Raw genomic sequence first — 23,076 nt, 5'->3', positions numbered from 1 at the left:
TGTCATTTTACGGAAGAGGAACCTAGGGCCCAGAATGGTTAAGTGACTACCCCAAGGTCACATAGAACTAGCAGTGTTGGAATAGACACTGGAATGTAGCATTCCGACTTCTAGCCAAGCTCATAAACTCCATATCATCTTCCTAGTTTTTTTCACTCTCTCATCTGAAACAATGGACACATTCTCACTTAAACAAGATTTGTACCAACTTGATTCTAAAACATGTTGTAATGTACAGAGAGTTGTTTTCTAGACAGAAGAAAAGGAAAAAGTACACTTTGCAATTTCTAGTTTCTGAGATTTCTAGCTAATAGACTAATATTGTGTCTCTGTTTTGATTAATGCCGAGTTAAGACTGAATAACTTGAAATAATCGTTTTATCTGAGAATCATCTGTTCTTCAATCTTTAGATTGTACCTATGTAAATTGATGAGAATACTTAGGAAGCAAGTAAGTACTGAGATCCTGGCCTTCAGAGTCATGATATCATTATGCCTATACAACTCTATCATAAGAACCACAGGGCCATAAGCACAAAGCAAAATGTCCTCAGAGGGACAAAGGAACAAATAAATGCTAATCTCTGTGAAATAACCTAAAGGGGGGTGGGGGGAAGGGATTTTGGTAAAGTCAGCTAAGACAACCTTTTCTAAACGATGGAATAGGAAGACAAATGTAATGACTTCTATGGCTTTAGATAAATACATTATTTTGTCTTTAAGAAGCTTTGTGCTTCCTGGGGGTGAGGGTGAGGCAAAGTTTATGCATATTAGAGCACTTAAGAGTTGGCATAAAAGTGAGAATTAAAAGACTTCCGTGATTTAATATTATCAACATTATTTTGAGGTAATATTACCTTGTAGCTTTAAATTATTTTTGGAAATAGGTAGGAAATACATTCTAAAAAGTAGTTTTAATTTAGATGCCAAAATTACTATGTATTATTCAATTTTATGTCTCATCAAATGGGGAAAACTTACCCTAAGACAATGAGTTCACCATATTTTACTGGTGCTTTGGATGGATGATTTTCTTGATCAGGAGAAAACATGAGCTTGGCTGTCTTTCCTCAAATCTTTGTTCACTGGTCAGGAGCCTTGGACACCTTTTGCATTATCTCCTAGGGGGGAAAAGTTTTCATTAATAATGTGAACAATAAATTTCAGTTAAAATAAAGATGTTGGGGAGCCTGGGTGGCTTAGCTGGGTAAGCACTCAACTTTGGCTTGGGTCCTGATCTCACAGTTCAAGGGTTTGAGTCCTGCATGAGACTCTATGCTGACAGCTCAGAGCCTGGAGCCTGCTTCAGATTCTGTGTCTCCCTCTCTCTCTCTCTCTGTCCCTCCCCAACTCATACTCTGCCTCTCTCTCAAAAATAAATAAACATTTAAAAAAATTAAAATAAGGATGTTATTTTCTAACAATCTTTGTGAGCACAATATTACGCAAAATATATCACATTACATATAAAGTGTGTGACATTTTCCCGTATAGTGGTTATATATTTGTTCCAACTGTTTAAATAGTTTAAAAATGTAAATTTGGAAATTTCTTCTTCTAGGAAGATAGAGTAGGAGTATTTTTCCCTATTATTTCCACTAACTATAACTAAAAACTCTGGATATTATATATAAAATATAAGAAGACTCTGAAAAGTAGAGAAGAGGTAGACCAACTAGGGACTTTGGGGCACAAGGAATGACACAGTGCTGAGTTCTCTTGGTTTTCTTTTTGCTTAATATACCCCAGATTTAGAGCTGATGAACTCAGCAATCTGGAAATATCAATTGGCAGAGACAAAAAGAAGCCACCCCCAAAGCTTCTTGTTCACTCTAGTTAAAGGAAGGAGAAAGAGGCAGCCTTAGCAATACACATAATGTTTGATCAATAGCCACTCTTACTATAGCCAACCACCACAGAAACCACTGGCCCTACCACTGCCCATACAACCAAGAGCCAAGTGGGGAGCCTTCACATGTACCTCAGGAGGCCTTAATGAAGAGTACCTTCTCCCTGACAACCAAGGGATTGTGAGGGCAGCCAAGTAGGGAGCCAGGACTTCTTCCCTGCTGGTTGGTAACATGTCCCCACCTTACTCTCACTCTGTCAGTGGAGACCATCTGGGGAGCCTGGACTTCCACCCTCATCAGACAGTAACATCCTTGTTACTCTCTTTCCCTTGGGTGTCACTGAAGGCTGAGTAGGTGACCTGGAGTTCTATGTCTACCTGGCAGTAACAAGTAGGCAGTCCCTATTCCCCTGCCAAAGCAGTGTCAGAAAAAGACAGTAGAAGCAGTAGGTTTAAATAACACCCAGAGTCTCAGAACATAATAATAAAATGTCTGGGTTTCAACAGAAAACCATTCATTGTAGTAAGAACTAGAAAGATTTAAGACAATGCAAAAAGATAATCAATAAATACCAAAGCTGAGATGACAGAGATGTCAGAATTATGACAAAGATTTTAAACCAACCATGATAAAAATGTTTTAATAAGCAATCACAAACATATTTGGGACAAACAAACAAAAAAAGAAAGTCTTGACAAAAAAACAAGATTTAAAAGCCCACTTCTTAGGACAGGCTCACCAGCAGAATAGAAGGGACATAATAAAGAATCAGTGAACTAGAAGATAGAAATTACCTAATCTGAACAAGAGAGAAAATAGCCAAAGAAGGAGATAGGAGAAGGAAGGAAGGAAGGAAGGAAGGAAGGAAGGAAGGAAGGAAGGAAGGAAGGAAACAGAGCAAGCAGAGCCTTATGGACTTGTGGGACCACAGCAAAAGATCTAATGTCTGTATCACTGGAACCCATAAAGAGAGGAGAAAGAGAATGGAGCCAGAAAAGTAGTCAAAGATGTAATGGCCAAAAACTTAGCAAATTTGGAAAGAGGAACACAACCACAGATTCAAGAAGCTGAACAAACCTCACACAGCATAAACCTGAAGAAATCCACTCCAAGATACATCATAATTAAACTTCTGGAAACTAAAGGCGAAGAAAATATCTTGAAAGCAATCAGAGAGAAATTATACCTTACTTATGGGGCAGGAAAAGCAATTAGAATGACAGCGGGTTTCTTACCAGAAACTATGGAAGTCATAAGAAAGTTCATTTTTTCCAGGTGCTTAAAGAACGGTCAACCCAGAATCTTATACCCAGCAAAAACAGAGGAGAAATCAAAATAGTCTCAGGTGAGGCAACATTTGTCACCAACAGATCTACTCTAACAGAATGGCTAGAGTAAATGGTCTAAGAAAAGAAATGATAAAAGAGGAGAACCTTGGAACACCAGAAAAGAAGAAACAACATGGTAAGTAAAAGTATGGGTAAATACAATAAGCTTTTCCACATTATATCTGAAAGTTAAAGTAAAAATTAACAACACTGTCTGGTCTGGTTGTAAATGTATGTAAAGGAAATATTTAAGACAATTATATATGGTACACCTGGGCATTTATCCTAGAGAAATGAAGACTTACGTTACAAAATCTGTACACAAATGTTTATAGCAACCTTATTCATAACAGCCAAAAACTAGAACAATCCAGATATTCTTTACTGAATGAATGATTAAACCGTTGTACACCTATGCTGTGAAATAGTACACAGCAAGGAAAAGGAACAAACTACTGGTATATGAAATAACATGGATGAATCTCTAGAGAATGATGCTGAGTAAAAAAAGGCAACCTTAATGGATTACACAAATGATTTTATTCATATAACATTCTTGAAACGACAAAACTATAGCAATGGGAAACAGAAAAATGCTTGCCAGGAGCTAAGGAGGGGGTGGGAGTAAAAAGGAAGTGGGTATGGCTACAAAAGAATAGGAAAGACCTCCGTGGTGAATGAAAATGTTCTGTATCTTTACCAATGTCAATATTCTGGTTGTGGTATTTTACTATAGTTTTGCAAGATATTGTCACTGGGGGAAATTGTGTAAAGATGCCCTTAATTAAGGGGCTTCTAGGTGAGTCAATCAGGTGATCATCTGATTCTTGATTTCATCTCAGATCATGATCTAAGGGTCATGGGGTTGAGACCCTGCATGAGGCTCTGTGCTGAGCATGGAACCTGCTGAAGATTCTCTCAATCCCTATCACCTGCCCCTCTCCCCTGCTCACAAGTGCTCTCTCTTAAAAAAAAACCTTGTTAAAAACTATAAATTTGACACACATATGGAAAACAACATGAACACTTCTGATAAGCCAGAAAAATTGCTATAATAAACAATCCCCATAATACTATCATGTCTACTTCATCAGTAGTTTAATGGGATTCCTACATCTACTCTTTCTATGGTCTTGTTAGACCTGTTACAAAGGTTTCACAACAAAACTCTTACTAGCTAGCCCATTACAGTCTCCTGGGTTTTTACTTTCATCAACAGGTTTCATAGGAAACTCATGAAAGAAAAATGCCTTTCTACAGTACAGTTAAATACCGTCTACAGCAGCACTTTCAGAGAGAAGACAAGACAGACTATTTGTAGCCCAATGAATAAGAACAAGCAAAAGAGGAAGGCTTAGCCATTTCATCTTCTTTTATCTCTTGTAATTGACACACATATTTAGACCAGCAATTCAGACAAACACACTAATTTTTATTAGTAAATTTAAAAAACCCTAAGTTATTTTAAAGAAATACAACATGCTTGATAACTATTTATTATTATTATTTAATGTTCATTTATTTTTGAGAGAGAAAGAGAGGGGAGGGGCAGAGAGAGAGGGAGGCACAGAATCTGAAAGGCTCCAGGCTCTGAGTTGTCAGCGTAGAGCCTGACCCAGGGCCTGAACCCATGAACTATGAGATCATGGCCTAAACGAAGTCGGTCACCCAACCAAATGAGCCACTCAGGTACCCCCATGCTTAAGAACTATTTAAAAAAAAAAACAAGCATACATTTCCTCCATTCAAATACACTATAAAATCCTCTCATCACCCCAGATGAATTTCTCCCCAGGGAAATGTTTTATTTCAGTAAAATAAACTATACTGATATCATCCCCCATTTAGAAAAACAATATGAAGCTAACTAAAACCTTCAGAGTAAAAACTTAAGAGTTTTACAACAAATTAATTCAATTTAACTAAACAATTTTGGTTCCATAACAAGACATTCTGACCTATATTAAATCATACTTTAATGTATGAACAAGAATTCATACCTTCTTATTTCCCCCATAAGGAAGCATCCCATTACAAAATGCTAAGCAAAGCTTAATCAGAAGCTTTAACTGTGCCTTTCTTATTAAAGGTACTGCCATCAAATATGAAAACACTACTTTGACACATTTCTGACCAAGAACAGCAAGAATTAAAAATGTAATAATAAGAATTAAATTTAAGGCTTAAATTAGATTTTAATAACATAGCTTTGTCTTGATTTAGACTCCTATTTAGGGTTACTTTGTATTTTTAGGAAGTGATCATTTTCCATTTATAGTAAAATCTTCCTTTTAAAAAAACTTTATTTAAAGAGGTAAGTCAATTTAAATGGTACTAAATAGTATTAGTAAGTATACAAATCTGAAATCTGAAAGTTATATAAATGAGTGCCCATATTTGGCTGACATCAGCATATAGCACGGCTAGCAAATATTAGCGCATGTTCTAGTTCTAGCTCTCTTTGAACAAAGCAATGTTTCCTCATCTCTAAAAATGATGGGACTAAAGTAGAATAAAGAGAATTTTGGAGCTGTAAAAAATATGAGACCATCTGCTTCTAACATAAGAATTTACAAGTAATGTACATATAGGACTGTAGATTTGGCCCCATTGCCTCTGCAGCAAAAGGAACAATTTTTAGGTTTCACAAGAAACTACAGTAGGGCTAACATACAGCCAACATTCTATACATCCTGGAGTGCTTGGCCTAATTAGCCAAGAAAAACAATAGATTTCCAATTAAGCTTATTCTTATTCTGCTTAGATACAATAGAAGGCATGATTTGGGGATATTTTATCAGTGATATCAAAGTTTCAATCACAGGAACACACTCAAACTTGACTTCTATTTCTGTATCTAATAATCTAAAACCTATAATAAAACACTATAATAATATTGTTTATACACTTAAATGACCCAAGATAAAACAGTTTTCTTAAATTTAAATGGCATATCATCAATGCTGTATTAAACTGGCATTCTTAAACTATGAATAACATATGCCATGATAACTACTCCACCAGGAATCTTCGATTGCAATTCTAAAACATGGTGATAGGTGACTGTTGGAAAAAAGTTGTTAGAATCTTTATATGTTCTAAAGAGTCATGACTTTCAAAATGGTTCAAAATCTTTAACAAAACCCAGTTGCAAGATAGTGCTCTTGTACTCATTCTCTTTATATATTCTCTGTATTTAAAATCTAAATAAGATACAGAATTCTTCAAAATTAATTCCTAAAGTCACTTGAGAATATGAAATGAACATATGTATAAATTCTAATGACTCAATTACCGGCTCTACCTGTTGATATTCAATTAAGTTAGTTGGTGTGACCACATTATGTTCAGTTCTATCCCAATGTGATGATCTAACAAAAATAATATTAAATAATGCCCTTAACTCTGAGACTGGAAAAAAAAACGATAGAAAAAGATCTTGCTAAAATAATAAGGCTGTTATTTTAAAGCTCTGCTTGATCCTTAAAAAGTAAGCATGTTCTTATCAGCAGGGACCTTCCCAAGTTAAACAAATTTTTTTTATTATTATTATTATTTTTTAATGTTTTATTTATTTCTAGAAGAGAGAGAGAGACAGCGTGAGCAGGGGAGGGTCAGAGAGAGAGGGAGTCACAGATTGCAATAGGCTCCAGGCTCCGAGCTGGCAGTCAGCACAGAGCCCGACGCGGGGCTCGAACCCACGAACCGTGAGATCATGACCTAAGCGAAAGTCAGACGCTTAACCAACTAAGCCACCCAGGCGCCCCTAAACAAATTTTTTTAAAGAAACCTATTCTAGAATAATGTTTTCTTTTTCTTTTTTTAAAAGTTTATTTATTTTGAGAGAGAGAGACAAAGCACTAGCAGGGGAGGGCCGGAGAAAGGGAGACAGGGAGAGAGGGGGAAAAAGAGAGAGAGAGAAAGAGAGAAAGAGAGAGAAAGAGAGAGAATCCCAACCAGGCTCTATGCTGGCAGCAAAGAGCCTGACATGGGGCTTGAACTGACAAACCAGGAGACCATGACCTGAGTTGAAACCAAGAGTCGGATGCTTAACCAACTGAGACATCCAGGGGCCCTGGTGTTATTTTCTGTGTAGGCTTAGAAAATTTTTTAAATGAGCCATAAAATATATACTTCTTAGAAATAGTCTCTTTACTTTGACTAATAAAACATTCTAATAACTTGTTTTCTTAAAGGCCAGTGAAGTACAAATGTTTTAATATCAACTCTTCCCAAAGGAATGACTTTCTATAATATATATTGTCAGTTTCATTTAAAGAAGGAAAACTGGGAAATCAATCTTTTTTCAGATTGCTCTCCCAACATTACACATTTTTTCCTTTATTATTTACATTGCACACAGCCTTTTGCTTACTACCTACTAAACACAAATACAAAATCCCTGCTCTGAAAAATAAAAAGCAAACAAACACTAAGCAAAGAACAAAACCAATCTTACGTAGATATTTACGTCATCTTTTGAACACTTCTATTTTGGTGGGGAAGTGAGCAGGCATAAAGGGATGTGGAGAAAAAAGAAAAGGAAAATGTTTTAAAACATGAAGTGCTTCTTTACAGTGAAAAATATAATGTGGATTGCATATATCATCTCTGATGAAACAGATTCCCATCTACACTAGAGTTCCTCTTTGGCTGATTTCAAAAGAATGACTCAAACAGAACTGTTTTGGTATATTTGTGATGGAGCCATTTTACAAAACCAATACACTGATGATTGAAGGGAGGTTAATTTATGGCAGTTTCTTGATAAGAGTGAAAATCTAATCATCTTCTTCCTTCTTTTTACAATCAGTAGGATTAATAAGCAGCATTCTTCCATAAAAGGAAAGAAAGAAGAAACAATGGAGTATGAGGTTACTACTGCCTGTCAGTGACTTTTAGCTTTTAATTCAGCAACAGAGAAAGTAAAGTCCATGTTCCTCCTCCCAAGATACAGGTCACCTCATGTGTGAACACCCAAGTCTTCCCTGTAAGGACAGCCAAATGACATGCTGATACTCTACCACCTACAGGGACAATTATTATTTTCATCCTGATGGGAAAGCAGTTAACATCTTTCCCATAGACAGTACTTACTCCTCTAAACTAGGGTTTCTCGACCTCGGCACTACTAATACTTAGATACTGTGGGGTGGCTGGCCTGCAATACCCGGCCTTTACACCATCTAGATGCCAGGAGCATTCCTACTTGCTATGATCAAAGATGTCTCACCTTCCCATCCCCCCTCCCATCTCTTACTCTCCTTCCCACTTTTCACCCTATGAGAACCACTGTTGTTTGTTTGTTTGTTTGTTTTACAAATAGTTTATTGTCAAGTTGGTTTCCATGTAACACTCAGTGCTCATCCCCACAAGTGCCCTTCTCCATGCCCATCACCCCCCATACCCATCAGTCCTCAGTTTGTTCTCAACATTCAAGAATCTCTCATGGTTTGCCTCCCTCTCTCTCCCTTCCTATTTCCCCCCTTCTTCTCCCTCAGGGTCCTCTGTTAAGGTCCTTCTAATCCTCCTATACATGCAAACATATGGTAGCTGTCCTTCTCTGCCTGACTTATTTCACCCAACTTAACACCCTCAAGTTCCATCCATGTTGCTACACATGGCCAGATTTCATTCTTTCTCACTGCCATGTAGTATTCCATGGTATAGATAAACCACATCTTCTGGATCCATTCGTCCGTTGATGGACACTTAGGCTCTTTCCATGTTTTAGCTATTGTTGAGAGTGCTGCTATGAACATTGGGGTACATGTGCCCCTATGCATCAGCACTCCTGTATCCCTTGAGTAAATTCTTAGCAGTGCTACTGGTGGGTCATAGGGGAGTTCTATTGTTAATTTTTTGAGGAACCTCCACACTGTTTTCCAGAGGAGCTACACCAGTTTACATTCCCACCAACAGTGCAGGAGGGTGCCCATTTCTCCACATCCTCGCCAGCATCTAGTCCTCTAGTGGCTCATTTTAGCCACTCTGACCGGCGTGAGGTGGTATCTCAGTGTGGTTTAGATTTGTATTTCCCTGATGAGGAAGGATGCTGAGCATCGTTTCATGTGTCTGTTGGCCATCTGGATGTCCTCTTTTGAGAACCACTGTTCTAATCTCAAATTGAGGATGACAATTTGCTTCTAGGAGGGAGATTTTCCCTATTTTTGGCATGGTGCTTGGCACACAGTAAGATATTTAATAAATATTTGCTTTCTTACATCATCATATTGATATCTTAAAAGCTATTACTAAGCCTTGTGGTAGTGAAGGCAATGGCTTAAAAGGTAGCTGCAGTTTCAGTATTTTATTAGAATCAATAAGAGTGGCTTGAAGTGAAAATTGAAGAACTATCATCTTATCTTGATGCTGATTAATTATTAATATTTGTGTGCATTTAAAATACTTTAATATTGTAGCAACCTCTCTCAAGTGGTTGAAGGAAAGCTGGGGTGGCCACAGAAGTAGTTTTATAGGCCAGTGCTGGGTAGTCTGACATTTAGAGAAAGGCTAATCTGTAAAGGCCAGAATAGCAAATATCTTCTTGACCTAGGGGGCCCATATCTAGAGAAATTAAAAGCAAGCTTTGGAAAGCATGGGGAAATCTTTTTAAATCAAAAGGGGTGTCAATTTGAATCAACCTTGGATTAAAGTCTATCTTGCACTGGCACAGAATGTTAATTAGCAAGGTGCTTTCACATAAGATTATTTTACTTGACCCTCACAATAGCCCTATGAATTAGATAGCAAAGTCTTATTAACTCCATTTTCCAGATAAGGGAACTGAGTGTGTCAGTCAGAAAGGCCACTGACTGGGTTCAAGGTCAAACAGGTAATATCTGGCAAAGGTAGAACTGAAACCCATATATTAATTCAACATACATTAACTCATTTAATTTCTATCACAACTATATCAAGTATAGTCATTTATCCCCATTTTATAAATGGAGAAACTGTGGCTCCTGTAAGTTAAGTAGTCTGGGTTTTCTGATACCACCAATCAAATCCCACCCAAGTCTGGGAGGTGGGGGCTAACACCTACATAAGAACAGAAGACTCTATCATGGGACCATTTAGGAGAGAGTATAAAGTATAGCTGGGTAAGATAAACTAAACAAGTTAAACTCTAGTATAGACTAGTAACAACGATGCAACTATGACTAGTATTTTTTTGAGACTGTTTGAAACTTTATCACTTCCTTACTGCTCACTGTATTTGTCAATCCTGTTTCCTGGTAGCAATCAACAATAAACACTTCAGTAAATGAAATGGACTTTGTATGGCTGTTTAAAAAATGGAAAGGGAGAAAGAAACCTCAGGTGAAAAGCAGGGTATTACACTAAGGCTAATTCCTGGTACCGTCAGGAAGAAAAACATGTATTCGAAGTGAGTCAAGACAGCTTATGGGTGAACTGCCTTCAGGACTCCCTAAAAAGGGACAAGCCAAGAAAAAACTGCAGGGCATTATTCCTGATTGGCTGACCTCAATGATCACTTAATCCCCTATATCTAGAAATGTATTTAAAAAAATTTTTTTAATGTTTTATTTATTTTTGAGAGAGAGAGAGAGAGAGAGAGCATAAGCAGGGAAGGCACAGAGAGAGGGAGACACAGAACCTGAAGCAGGCTCCAGGTTCTGAGCTAGCTGTTAGCAGAGATCCCGATGAGGGGCTCAAACTAACAAGCCATGAGATCATGACCTGAGCCGAAGTTGGACACTTAACCAACTGAGCCACCCAGATGCCCCTAGAAATGTATTTTAAAAAGACACAACTAAGGTCTCAAACATTTGTATAGTCCCTGCCCATACTTGTCCTGTATGCAACCCTTTCAGATTACCAAAGTTCGGAAAAAGGTAATATGCTTCGCAGAAAGGAAGACTAGAAATTCCCCTAGGTTTAACCACTAAAGTCTTGAACAAAAGTCTGCAGAAACCAGCAAATTCAGCGGGATTTGATAGCTATTTGGAACAAAAACATTGGATAAAAGTATATTCATGGAAAATTCTATCATTTTCTAAAGTCAGCACCCAACACTGGCAGTCAACTCATGCTTATGCTACCTCTTTTTTTTCATAGTGGCTAACACTTACTGGATTCTGTCTCCGTGCCAAGCACTGTCCTAAGCACTTTACATGTATTAACTGATTTAATCCTCAGAACAACCTTATGAGGTAGGAACTATTTTTTTAATTTTTTTTTTTTTAGTGTTTTATTTATTTCTGAGAGAGAGAGAGAGATACAGCGTGAGCAGGGGAGAGTCAGAGAGAGAGGGAGACACAGAATCTGAAGCAGGCTCCAGGCTCTGAGCTAGCTGCCAGCACAGAACCCGATGCGGGGCTCGAACCCATGAACCGTGAGATCATGACCTGAGTCGAAGTTGGACGCTTAACCGATTGAGCCACCCAGGCACCCTGAGGTAGGAACTATTACAACCCTTATTTTATAGATAAGAACATTATGTTACAACTCAAATTCTAGCTAGCTTTCTGGAACTGCTGAAATAATTGAGTTTAAAAGTACCTGTGGGTGGTGCGTACAGGAGAGGACTACAATGGGAAACTAAACAACATACAAGAAAATCCCTCAACTCTTCCTACTACAAAATATTAAGCAGAGCTTACATAAATTCTACTGTCCTAACATGGAAATAAACTACAATATTGCCTAGCCACTTTTATTTTCTCAGTAATTCAATGAATTGGTTAAAGTTGAATTTAAAAGTCCCTTGAATAAAATTTAAACCTGGAAAAAATGAATTAAATGGATTTTCCCCAACCACTTTCAAACCATTAAAAACGCAACGAGTCTACGATCATCTTTTTAATCTCCAGGAGTAAGCCATATTAATCTTATGTAGGTTATGGGCTCTTCCAAAGAGTATTATTTAATAATTATTTTGGGGGTGCCTGGGTGGCTTAGTCGGTTAAGTGTCCGACTTTCGCTTAGGTCATGATCTCGCGGTTTGTGGGTTTGAGCCGCGCGTCGGGCTCTGTGCTGACTGCCAGCTCAGAGCCTGGAGCCTGTTTCAGAGTCTGTGACTCCCCTTCTCTCTGACCCTCCCCTGCTCACGCTGTCTCTCTCTCTCTCTCTCTCCTAGAAATAAATAAAACATTTAAAAAAATAATTATTATTATTATTTTGGACAGTTAAATTACTCCTAGATATTTCTGGGTTTCTCTAGTCCTTATTTTCCTTGAAACACTGACCAAGTTATCTGCATTTTTAAGAAAGCACCAACAATGGTCTCAAAATATCTCCCCCAAGACATTATTAACTATATAGGAGAAAACAGAAACTTCATAGTGGGGAAAACCTGATAGACTCCATTTTAACCAACTGATCAAGGATAACATTATCCATAATAAGACAGTTTGAGATCATGTATGCCTTGATTATGATGCACCAAAAGGACACATCACTTTTTTCCATGGTATACTGCCAAAAAATGTATAACCTCAATCTAATAATTATCAGAAAACATCAGACCAACCCAAATTGACAGACATTTCACAAAATAATTACCAGTAGTCACTCAAAGTGCTTTTGAAGTCATAAAAGACAGAGACTGAAAAACTCCCAGACTGGAAGAGGTTAAGGAGATGCAATCACTATCTGGGATATGGGATCATGAACTGGATCTGGGAACAGAAAAAGGACACTAGTGGAAAACCGTTTACATTTGAACATGATCTATGGTTTAGTTAATAGTACTGTACCAGTGTTAATTTCCTGGTTTTGATAAATACAATCTGGTTATATAGACTGTTTACCTTAGGGGAAGCCGAGTAAAGGGTATCCGTAAACATGCTGAATTATCTTTCCAATTTTTCTATAAGGCTAAAATGACTTCAAAATGAAAAGTAAATAAGAGACAAAAACAGACAGAACACACAAAATAGCCCTTTAATTTAGCAAAAGGCATTATGAAAATGAATTCAAGATTCAGACTCTGCCTCCTTTCAGCTTTCTCCCAACCTAAAGGTGAAGTACAGCCAAGCTGTGCTGGTCCTGTCAAGTCACCGTGCCTTCCGTGCTTTCTCTGATATCAAACTGCCCATCCACAGCCCCCTTGCTCAAGAAAGTTGTTACTACATAAGTGTGGCCACTGGATGGACTGAGTGATACCAGGACCAAAGTGATCCATCCCCACACTGACCAGATTTTTGCAGAATGTTGTTTCATAGATTTTTCTTAAAAAACAAAAAAACCCCAAAAACCAAAAAATGTTATGCACATAAGGGCAACTTTATCATTACTGTTGTAGCTTTATTAGAAAACACTTCGGGGGTACCTGGGTGGTTAGGTCAGTTGAGCATCCGACCTCACCTAGGGTCACAATCTCATGGTTTGTGAGTTCAAGCCCCATGCTGGGCTTTGTGCTGACAGCACAGAGCCTGCTTCAAGATCCTATCTCCTTCTCTCTCTGCCCTTCTCCCACTGGCGCACACACTCTCTCTCTCTCAAAAATAAATAAAAAGCTTTAAAGAAAACACTTTGTATATGCAATAATATAATAGTTACTAAATTCATGCATTTACATTTAATTTTCTTATCTATAAAGCGAGGGTTTATAATAGTTCTTTCTCATTAGGCTGTTCTGAGAATTAAATCAGTTATAAATGTAAATTCAATTAATGTACATACATTTACATGTAACTGAAATCTAACAGTATCTGAATTTGAGTTCTGTCCACCTCTACACATGAATCCTGGTCTTAAAGAATTTATGAAAAGGAATAGAAGGGAGCAAGAGTTAGGAAGAAGCAGCATCAACCTGTAATTCTGATACATTTCATTAAACAAAATCTTGAAAAGCTATAATATCAAAGACTCTGCTGAATTATTTACTGATTACTTCATTATGATACTGTTTTCTTCAAACTAGAGGAGACAACTGTGAATGTCTAAGCTGTGTGTGACGGCCTAGGGTCAACCCTGAGAGCTCTGGCCCTGGACAGTCATGAGGGCTAGATCCAGGTCCTTCATGAATTCTCAAATCTACTATTCTATAGCACATGATTTTCCCTACTTGTAAAATGTTGACAATATTTTTCATACTTCATAGAATTTGACAATAGGACTGTGCCAAGAACAACAAAGCTGCTTTGAGATTTGGATGTTGGACCATGTGCTCAGTTCACTCACTGTATACTGAAGTTATAGACTTTTGGGTCTCTTAAAACTATTCAAACTGTAAGAGAAAAAAAATTTTTTTAAAGTATTTGCTAAATACCTAGTATGTGTTTAATTAGGTATCCAAAGTAGGTCTTAATACTCAGTTCATTTATGGTGACACAGCTCCATCACTTTAGGTTTATTTTCTCAGAGATTCATCTTTATTTCTTAGTATCTAAACAAATGCTTATAATCTATTTTTGTAGGTAAATTTGATACAATATAAGGTCTAGTTTTCTACTACTTATAATATGTAACAGGCTCTGAAATATAATCAAAGTCCTCAAAAATCAGCACAGTTAGTTTCAAGGTTGAATGTTGTATATAAATGTTTGATTTTTAACAGGGGAAAAATAGTACATCTAAGTCAAGTCAGATTTCGTATATGTACTCCCTGCTCTTACACGGAAGTGAACTTTAACTTTCAATAGTTTTGTAATTCCACTATAAGTTCTATTAAAAAGGACTGGAAAAAGAAAAGTGTAGTTGAAAATTCAAATTACAAATGAATCTCCAATACTGTTTTAACAGCAAGGTCAATTACCTATAGACAGGGATTATTAAAAGATGACAACTGTTATTAATCTCACTAACAAAAAAGTTTCTCACTGGTTCATAAAAAGTTCTCAGAAGTAGCAGCTGATCTTTCTTTGACCAAATCATAATGTTTTCCCCATAAATTTTTATAGCAGTAATTTAGAGACATTGTATGTGGGAGGCTAAGAACATCTATTTTTTACCAGAGTGAATATTTTAAATCACTCGGTGTGATATTCCCATTTAACTCTTTTCATTAGGAAAATGAATACCTCATCCATACAGCTGAGGTATTTCTACAAATTTCCTCTCTCCACTTGGATTAATGTTATATTATCACATTACAAATACTCCAATTACATAAAATTATTATGATCAATTTTTCCTAATTGGCAACTTTTCTCTTGTTACTGAGTTCCATTTTATATTGTACAAGAGAGTGAGTACTTTCCTTTCACAAACTGATTAGAAAATTTGATAAAAAATGAACATACATTACTGGGTAGCATGTCAGTATTCTAGCAAACAGATTCCGTTTTTAATAAATTTCCTATAAAAAGATACAAATCTCAATTATAACCATTTTTTAAAGTGAAAACACAATGCTTCAGAGAAGAATACTGGGGAACTTATAATTGTTCATTTTATACCAGAAAGCGCCCCCTCTCCCCAATCATCAGACCTAAAATTATTAAATCTCTTCCTATCATATCAGAGGAAGAACAACAAAATATTCAGGGTAGAAACATTACTTAAAATCCTTATAAAGCAAGACTCTCAATATTAAAAAAAAATCTTTATAATTTTTCCCTATCTCGTAAAAATGTCTAAATAGTAAATTGTGGTTCTCTCAAAGGCCTAGATCTCTTTTAGAGGATCTCAAGAGGAGATTTATGGTCAAAAGACAAGATTGTGAATAAACTGTCAATAGCTAACCAAACTACAAAACAGCATCATCACTCTGGCTTCCAACTAATTTCCTTCAGACAGCGACGTAATTCTTAAATTTAGTAATTCAAAAGAAAACAATGGACAACATTAAGTTCTAAAGCATGTAAAAAACATGCTAAAACATGGAAAAATATTACAAATGAAGAATTTTCAGGTTCCTGTTGACCAACAGTCAATGGGCAATAAACACCTGCAGTTAGTTTTCTTTAGGACTGACGGGTGGGGGGGGGGGGGGGGGGGGGTGAGATTACAGTGTAAAGCCTCCCTAACAACACAAAAGCCTTGGAGCTGGAGATTTACTCAACCCTTTCCCTAAGACAGAAGGAAATATAATTCACACATAACATACTTCTAAAGCTGAATGTGAAAAACTTAAACATAAGCAATCTGATTATGATTGAAATCATTTCTAGAACCTTACATAAAGCCTGAAGTACTGACAATGTGACACTTAATATTAAGCTATAGAATACCTACCTCTTTATTCCATCGCTATCACAAAGCTAGATAAACAACCTTCACAGCAGAAGATAAAATCCAAATAGTACGAAAGCATCTCCCAGTTACACTTGCAATCACACACTGAATAGCTTGCCTGCTCAGGGTTCTTTCACTTAAGCACTTCATAATGTGTGTGGGTGGGCTTGTCTTACACAAAATAGGTAAACACTATTTAATTCTAAATTCTATTGGCTGAAGTGAGAACTGACTTCTCCCTCAACTCCTCCCTAAGGAAGTCTGTGGCCCAAATGGGAAGAAACGGAAGTAAGAGGGAAGCAAAGAACAGTTTTTAACACAGGCTGAATTTCAAGTTATGGAATAAGGTACCTGAAAAGGCAGTATTCCATTTCTTAAAAGGCTGACTGAATTAACTATATAAATGTTCTAAAAATGTCAGAAGTATAACTAAGATACTGAACTACCCTTTCATCATAGTGTAACAGTCTATTCTTAACAGATTTGGTATAATATTCTGTTAAGAACATTCCGTTAAAAAAACACAGACAAATCCACATAATTCATATAAAGAAACAGTGTCTGTTTAGCACCATCTAATGAATCAGACTTTTTTGGTCTTGTTACAAAACACTACATTATCCCAGGCATAAGAACAGGTGAACATTTCTGTTCTTTTCAACTGATCATGTTTTTTTTAATTTCTAATTTTGTATTTTAAAATAAATTAGATCCATTTGGTGCTCAGGAACATGGAGAATCAATAGCAATACCCAGAGGCAAGTTGGTATTGTTTACGCTTCATCAAATAAATAGCTACTGGGCACACCCTTCAGCTGAGCTTACGTTAATTACCCTCCTTGTAAACTTCATCTGAAGAGTTAACTTCTTGCTACTCCAAATTCCCCCACTCTTTTTAAGAAATGTGTTTTTTCTTTTTTTTTTTTAATTTTTATTTCTAGGAGAGAGAGAGAGACAGCGTGAGCAGGGGAGGGTCAGAGAGAGAGGGAGACACAGACTCTGAAATAGGCTCCAGGCTGTGAGCTGGCAGTCAGCACAGAGCCCGACGCAGGGCTCAAACCCACGAACCGAGAGATCATGACCTAAGCGAAAGTCGGACGCTTAACCGACTAAGCCACCCAGGCGCCCCAAGAAATGTGTTTTCTTATGGTGAAGCGTTGTACATGGAACTTGTCTATTCCTCAACACAATCAAAGGTGAGTCTGCTTGGTGCTTAATTAATTTAAGATTTTTAAAAAACATGCTACTTAAGTCATAAGAATAAATGCTGGTTTATACCTGTTCAATAAGCTGCAAACCATCTATACTCTCTACCCATTAAACTGTTGTCCAACTTGAGTCTAGGGGCTGATATTCTCTTACACAAAAATAAGTGTTTTTGGTTGGTTTAAGTCTAATAATACTTTGTCACCTAATGCCTTGGCACAAGCTAAACCTCCCCCTGTCTTATAGCTGTAAGTTAACTTCTGCCTCCCGGCATTCCCTGTGTCACCTGCCCTGAAGCTATTCTTCAGTAAGTTTGCATTATGTTTCTTTTGCCCATTCTGCTGGTAGCAGGCCTTTAAGGTTACTGTGAAGTAAATCTGCTCCAGTACCCTGCTTTTGTTTAACCTGTATAGATGCATGTCCAGTCCAGGAAATGTATCTGTAAAAATGATCTGGGCATATTCTAAGATTTTGCTATCTGGTGATCCTGCCTTGTCATGTGACTCCAGGCTGATGAAACTGCTCAAGAAGCCGGACATGACAGGTCCAATACTCATACTAAATAGAATGCAGTTGTGACTGACTATGCCCTAAACTTGATTCTACAACAAAACCTGAGGACTTGCCGGTCTTTAGACCACACTTGATCTTAGCCAAAAGGCGGAGAAGCGATTGCCGGTTTTTAGACCAACACACCAACTCTTTTAATTTTGGGAGTGTGTTTCTTGCTCAACAACTAAGGTAATGGAGATATTAATAGCTCATATGCTATCATCATAAACTACCTTAATGACTAAAATTAAAGCATTAACACTATAAACGTTCCTTATGTATTTCAAGCTCTGTGTTTATACCAAATAGTCTCCTGAGGGGATATAGTTTTCTTAACTCTAAGAAGACATTAAAGACAAAACCTCAATATTTTCTAAGTGAGTATGGTGAGTTATGTTTATAATGAAACAAAGGCCCATATTCATAAAGGAGAAAAGGGCTAAAATTAAATCTCCAAGTTTTTCTTTCTCAGTCTGAATTCTACTTTTTGCTGTTCACATGTGCTTTACTTACAGTAATGTCTGAATAGTAATATCATGCAGACCAGTCAAATACAAGAAAACTTTAAGGATTTTTTCTTGGCTGGTGGGACTCGAAGTTCCTAAACACTGGCAAATGGACCTGAATCTCAGTGACCTTTCTCCTACTCTTCTTCTATATCTAGCTTGGCTGACAGCTGTCTTAAATTTCCTTGTCACTATCAACAATGTCTGAAGTTCTGGCAAATATTTCAGTTGAACTTGGAGACCAATGATAAACTTTTAAAAATCATTCCGGGGCGCCTGGGTGGCTCAGTCGGTTAAGCGTCCGACTTTCGCTTAGGTCATGATCTCGCGGTTTGTGGGTTCTAGCCCCGCGTCGGGCTCTGTGCTGTCTGCCAGCTCTGAGCCTGGAGCCTGTTTCAGTCTGTGACTCCCTCTCTCTCTGACCCTCCCCTGCGCACGCTGTCTCTCTCTCTCCTAGAAATAAAAAAAAAAAAAATCATTCCAGAGGGGCGCCTGGGTGGCTCAGTCGGCTGGGTGTCCAACTTTGGCTCAGGTTATGATCTCACGGTTTGTGGGTTTGAGCCCCGTGTCAGGCTCTGTGCTGACAGCTCAGAGTGTGGAGCCTGCTTCAGATTCTGTGTTTCCTTCTCTCTCTGTCCCTCCTCCACTTACACACACACATACACATTCTCTCTCAAAAATGAATAAGCATTAAAAAAAATAAATAATAATCCAGAAGAAGACTAAACAAAAGAAAGTACACTTACCTCACAATTTCTAGGCCTTTTCAGATGTTTCTTGTCTTATGGTCCTATTTTTCCTCTTTACTTATAGCCTAGGTTTTGATTCCACCTTTGTACACAATTAACCTCTGAAAGCTTGCTTCTTCTCTAATGATCTCTGTAAACTTCCACGGTTACAATCAAGGACTCATTCTTCACAGTCCCTTCACCTCTAGCCACACCCACAGCAGGTGTGTAAATTATTTCATCCTTTAGCTCTGCCTCACTGATGATGCACAGGCCATGTTCTTCTAATCCATATGCCACCCAGATGGCACTGGCTATTCTATCATGTCTTTACCGAGTATCTACCTGTGCTTGGTTTTTTACCGGCCAAATCCATCTAATTCCATTCCTTTCAAGGAAAAGGTATATTGGGGCCCAAGATTTTTTAACAATGGTGAGAAGGAAGAAGAAAGAAGAAGAAAGTCAGAAAGTTCACTATTACTGAACCATATAATCACATTCTAAAGCTGGAAAGAACCTTAAAGGACATTCTATTCAACCAAGACATTTTTTTCTGTTCAATTTCCTCATTTTATAGATGAGACAAATCTATAGGTTATAAAGGGTACGTTATTTGATCAGGCTGGAGGGCTAAGCAGAGGAGCTAGCTAACAGATCTTTTGACTTCTATGTTAGTCTGTTTCATTAGTTTTGGAGGCGATAGTACAAGCACTAAAGAACAGAGCAGTCAGCCAACAAGTAACTCATATCTTGTACTGTGCAAGTATTATTACATGAGATAGCTAAAGATTCACCTTTAGCGCTATTATTTGCTGGGTTGGTTGTTATAATTTATATCATAAAGAGAAAGCTGAAATTTACATAATTAAAAATCTGATGATAGGCATAAAATAGAGATTTCTTTTTGCTCACCCAGAGGCTATGCCTCCCTAAATTGTCTGCTCACTCTCCCACTTTGTAGGCTTTTGCTAACCCAGAAGTCTCCTTAAACAAACCAAAGAAACCTAGATGTCAAAAGTACTGCCATAGATAACACACAGAATTGGAAAACATACTTGCAAATCACTTATCTCACAGAGATGTATCTATATCTAGATACAGATATATAAAGAACTCTTGCAATTAAATGATAAAAATATAAACCCAATTAAAAACTGGTGAAGGATCTGAATAGACATTTCTCTAAAAACGATGAACAAATGAGCAGTAAGTACATGAAAAAATGCTCAGCTCACTAGCCATTAGGGAAATGTAAATCAAAACCCTAATGAGATACCACTTCACAGTCACTAGTATGACACAGTAAAAGACAAAAAGTAAGCATTGGCAAGGATGTGGAAAAGCTGGAACTCTCAATCACTGCTGGTAGGAAAGCAAAATGATGCAGTCACTCTGGAAAACAGTCTAGCAATTCCTTAAAAGAGCAAATATAAAGTTATCATATGACCCAGGAATTCTACTCCTAGGTGTATATCCAAGAGAAATGAAAACATATGTCCATACACAGACTTGTGCACGAATGTTCATAAGACCATTAAATATATGGTCAAAAAGTGGAACCACCCAAATGTCTATCAAGTGATGAATGAATAAACAAAATGTGGTCTATCCATATAATAGAATATCTGGCAATAAAAATGAATAAAGAGCTGTTAAAATAAAATACAAATGGTGACCGTCTTGAAAACCACCAAGCAGTCATACAAGCAAAGTTTAATTTAGCTTATTATGCAAAACAGGTGAAGTTAACCTGACCTGGGTCACTTCTAAAAATCATAAAGTAATTCCCCCAAACTGATAAGGGGTGACTAGTTATCAATTCTGTTTAAGAAAATTCCAATATTGCAAGTATCTGAGCCTCATTCCATGTTTTGGTTTGAATGCTCTGTTTACAAACTGTCTTTTTGGTATATGCACAGTAAACTCAACTAATTTCTACTTAAGTGATTCACTGATTTTAACTTTTTTTTTTAATGAACTTTTGACAGTACTGATAAATGCTACAACATGAATGAACAGTGAAAACATGTTAAATGAAAGAAGCCACTCACAAAGGACTACATATTGTATGATTCCATTTACATGAAATGGCCAGAATAGGCAAATCCACAGACAGAAAGTAAAATTAGTGGTTAACTAGGATGAGGGCAGGGTATTGGGGTTTGGGGAGTGATGGCTACAGGCTATGGGTGTCTTTTTCAGGTGATGAAAATGTTCTAAAATTGATCATGATGATGTGGGTAAACTGTATGGTATATCTCAATAAAGCTGTCATAACAACAAACAAAATATTATCACATTAAAAAAACAACTCTGCCATAGACCTGAGATCACTGAATGCTGGCATTCATCTGGAATTCAAATACTGATCTTTTAAATAATAAAAGATCAGAAGAACTTATGCAACTTTAGAATTGAATAAGCTAAAAAATTCTAAATATTTTAACTCCTACTACCAAAGAAACTGAGGGAAGTAATCATTTGAACATTCTACAGGTTTTCACGAAGAGAGCTTAAGACTTTTCCGAACTAAATGCTTTTTGTACCAGAGATCACAAAATTCACAATTAGGTTTGAAATTTCTAACCTCATATTATTTTAATCTAGCTTTAATTGTAGACACAGTTTTTTTGGTTTATGCTTTGCTGATATTTTACATCACCTTCAGTGAATGCAAATGAGCACAGCATTTCCTGTAACACCAATTAATCAATTCTCTAGCACCAAGTGGGTGTCCAATAATTCATTTCAACTGACACTATCTATCTGGCGTTAACTCAGATCCTACAAGTTAAAGTGTTCAATCCCAAAAGACCATCCCACTTCCAATGCCAGTCACAAATCCCAGGCTAGCTTTACTTTTGACTAACAGGCTATACATACAGAGTTCCCATTACCCACTCCTCAGTTTACTAGTATGACTCACAGAACTCAGGAGTACACTTTACTTACACTTACTACTTTATATAAAAGGAAATATTAGTTACAAATAATAGCTTATGATCTTGTTTGGTTAAATAGCTAAAAATAGTTTAAAAGCCATTATTTCTAGGTAACCAGATGATGATATCTCTACATGACAATATTATTCAAGAGTCACCCTCCTTCAATATTCTAGGTTGGTATTTTCCATTAAATGCTTGTTAATGATTTTTTTTCTACTAAAAATAGTAATTGTAGGTTTCCCTTGTCGTTTAATTAACTTAGACGTTTGAGTAGTTTTCAAACTGAGGGCTGTGATCTCCTTACTTTTAACTTTGTGCATCTCGAGTAACTATAATGCAATAACTAATGCAAAAAATTATCAGTGAACATTCACTAAAATGCCAGAAGCTTTGGGAGTATTCAAATGAATGCAAAAGATGTAATTCCCTATACTACCACTTGTTTATTTACTCAGCCCAACCTAAATCAGAATGGGACAGACACTATATTAAAGCAAAAGACCATAGATACTGAAAGACTTCAAAGAAAAGTATTACCACTTTGGTGGAAGAGGATCCAGAGAAATCTTCACAGAAGGGAGTTTTTGAGAAATGTCAGTTCAGGTGGAACAAACACATGCATCAAGACAAAAAAGGCAACAAGTAAAAACTGGATTGAGTGCTCAAGAAAGGATAAGTAAGAAGGTTCCTTGGAGGGAAGTGAAAGGTTAGGAGGACAATAAAAGTGTAAGTCTGTGGAAATCAAGGAGTAGGTCTCTGTAAGCTCAGTCACTATCAGCAAGCACTGAATAAATGTCTATCTAATAACTGAATGA

General features: G+C 37.0%; 1 protein-coding gene across 1 annotated transcript in view; it reads right to left on the bottom strand.

The window, feature by feature from the left end:
- PELI1 (pellino E3 ubiquitin protein ligase 1) overlaps positions 1–23,076 on the bottom strand; it is a 59,028-nt gene that overhangs the window by 13,007 nt on the left and 22,945 nt on the right. The window contains exon 2 of the mRNA XM_039243158.1: positions 982–1,121. Coding sequence (XP_039099089.1) covers positions 982–1,052 — 71 coding nt within the window. The 5' untranslated portion in view covers positions 1,053–1,121. The remainder of the gene's footprint in view (positions 1–981; positions 1,122–23,076) is intronic.

The sequence above is a fragment of the Hyaena hyaena genome, unplaced genomic scaffold (assembly GCF_003009895.1).
Source record: "Hyaena hyaena isolate Hyena2069 unplaced genomic scaffold, ASM300989v1 scaffold_224, whole genome shotgun sequence".
NCBI classification, from domain to species: domain Eukaryota; kingdom Metazoa; phylum Chordata; class Mammalia; order Carnivora; family Hyaenidae; genus Hyaena; species Hyaena hyaena.
The sequence above is the reverse complement of the archived record's forward strand: the minus strand, read 5'-3'. Positions and strand labels throughout refer to the sequence as shown.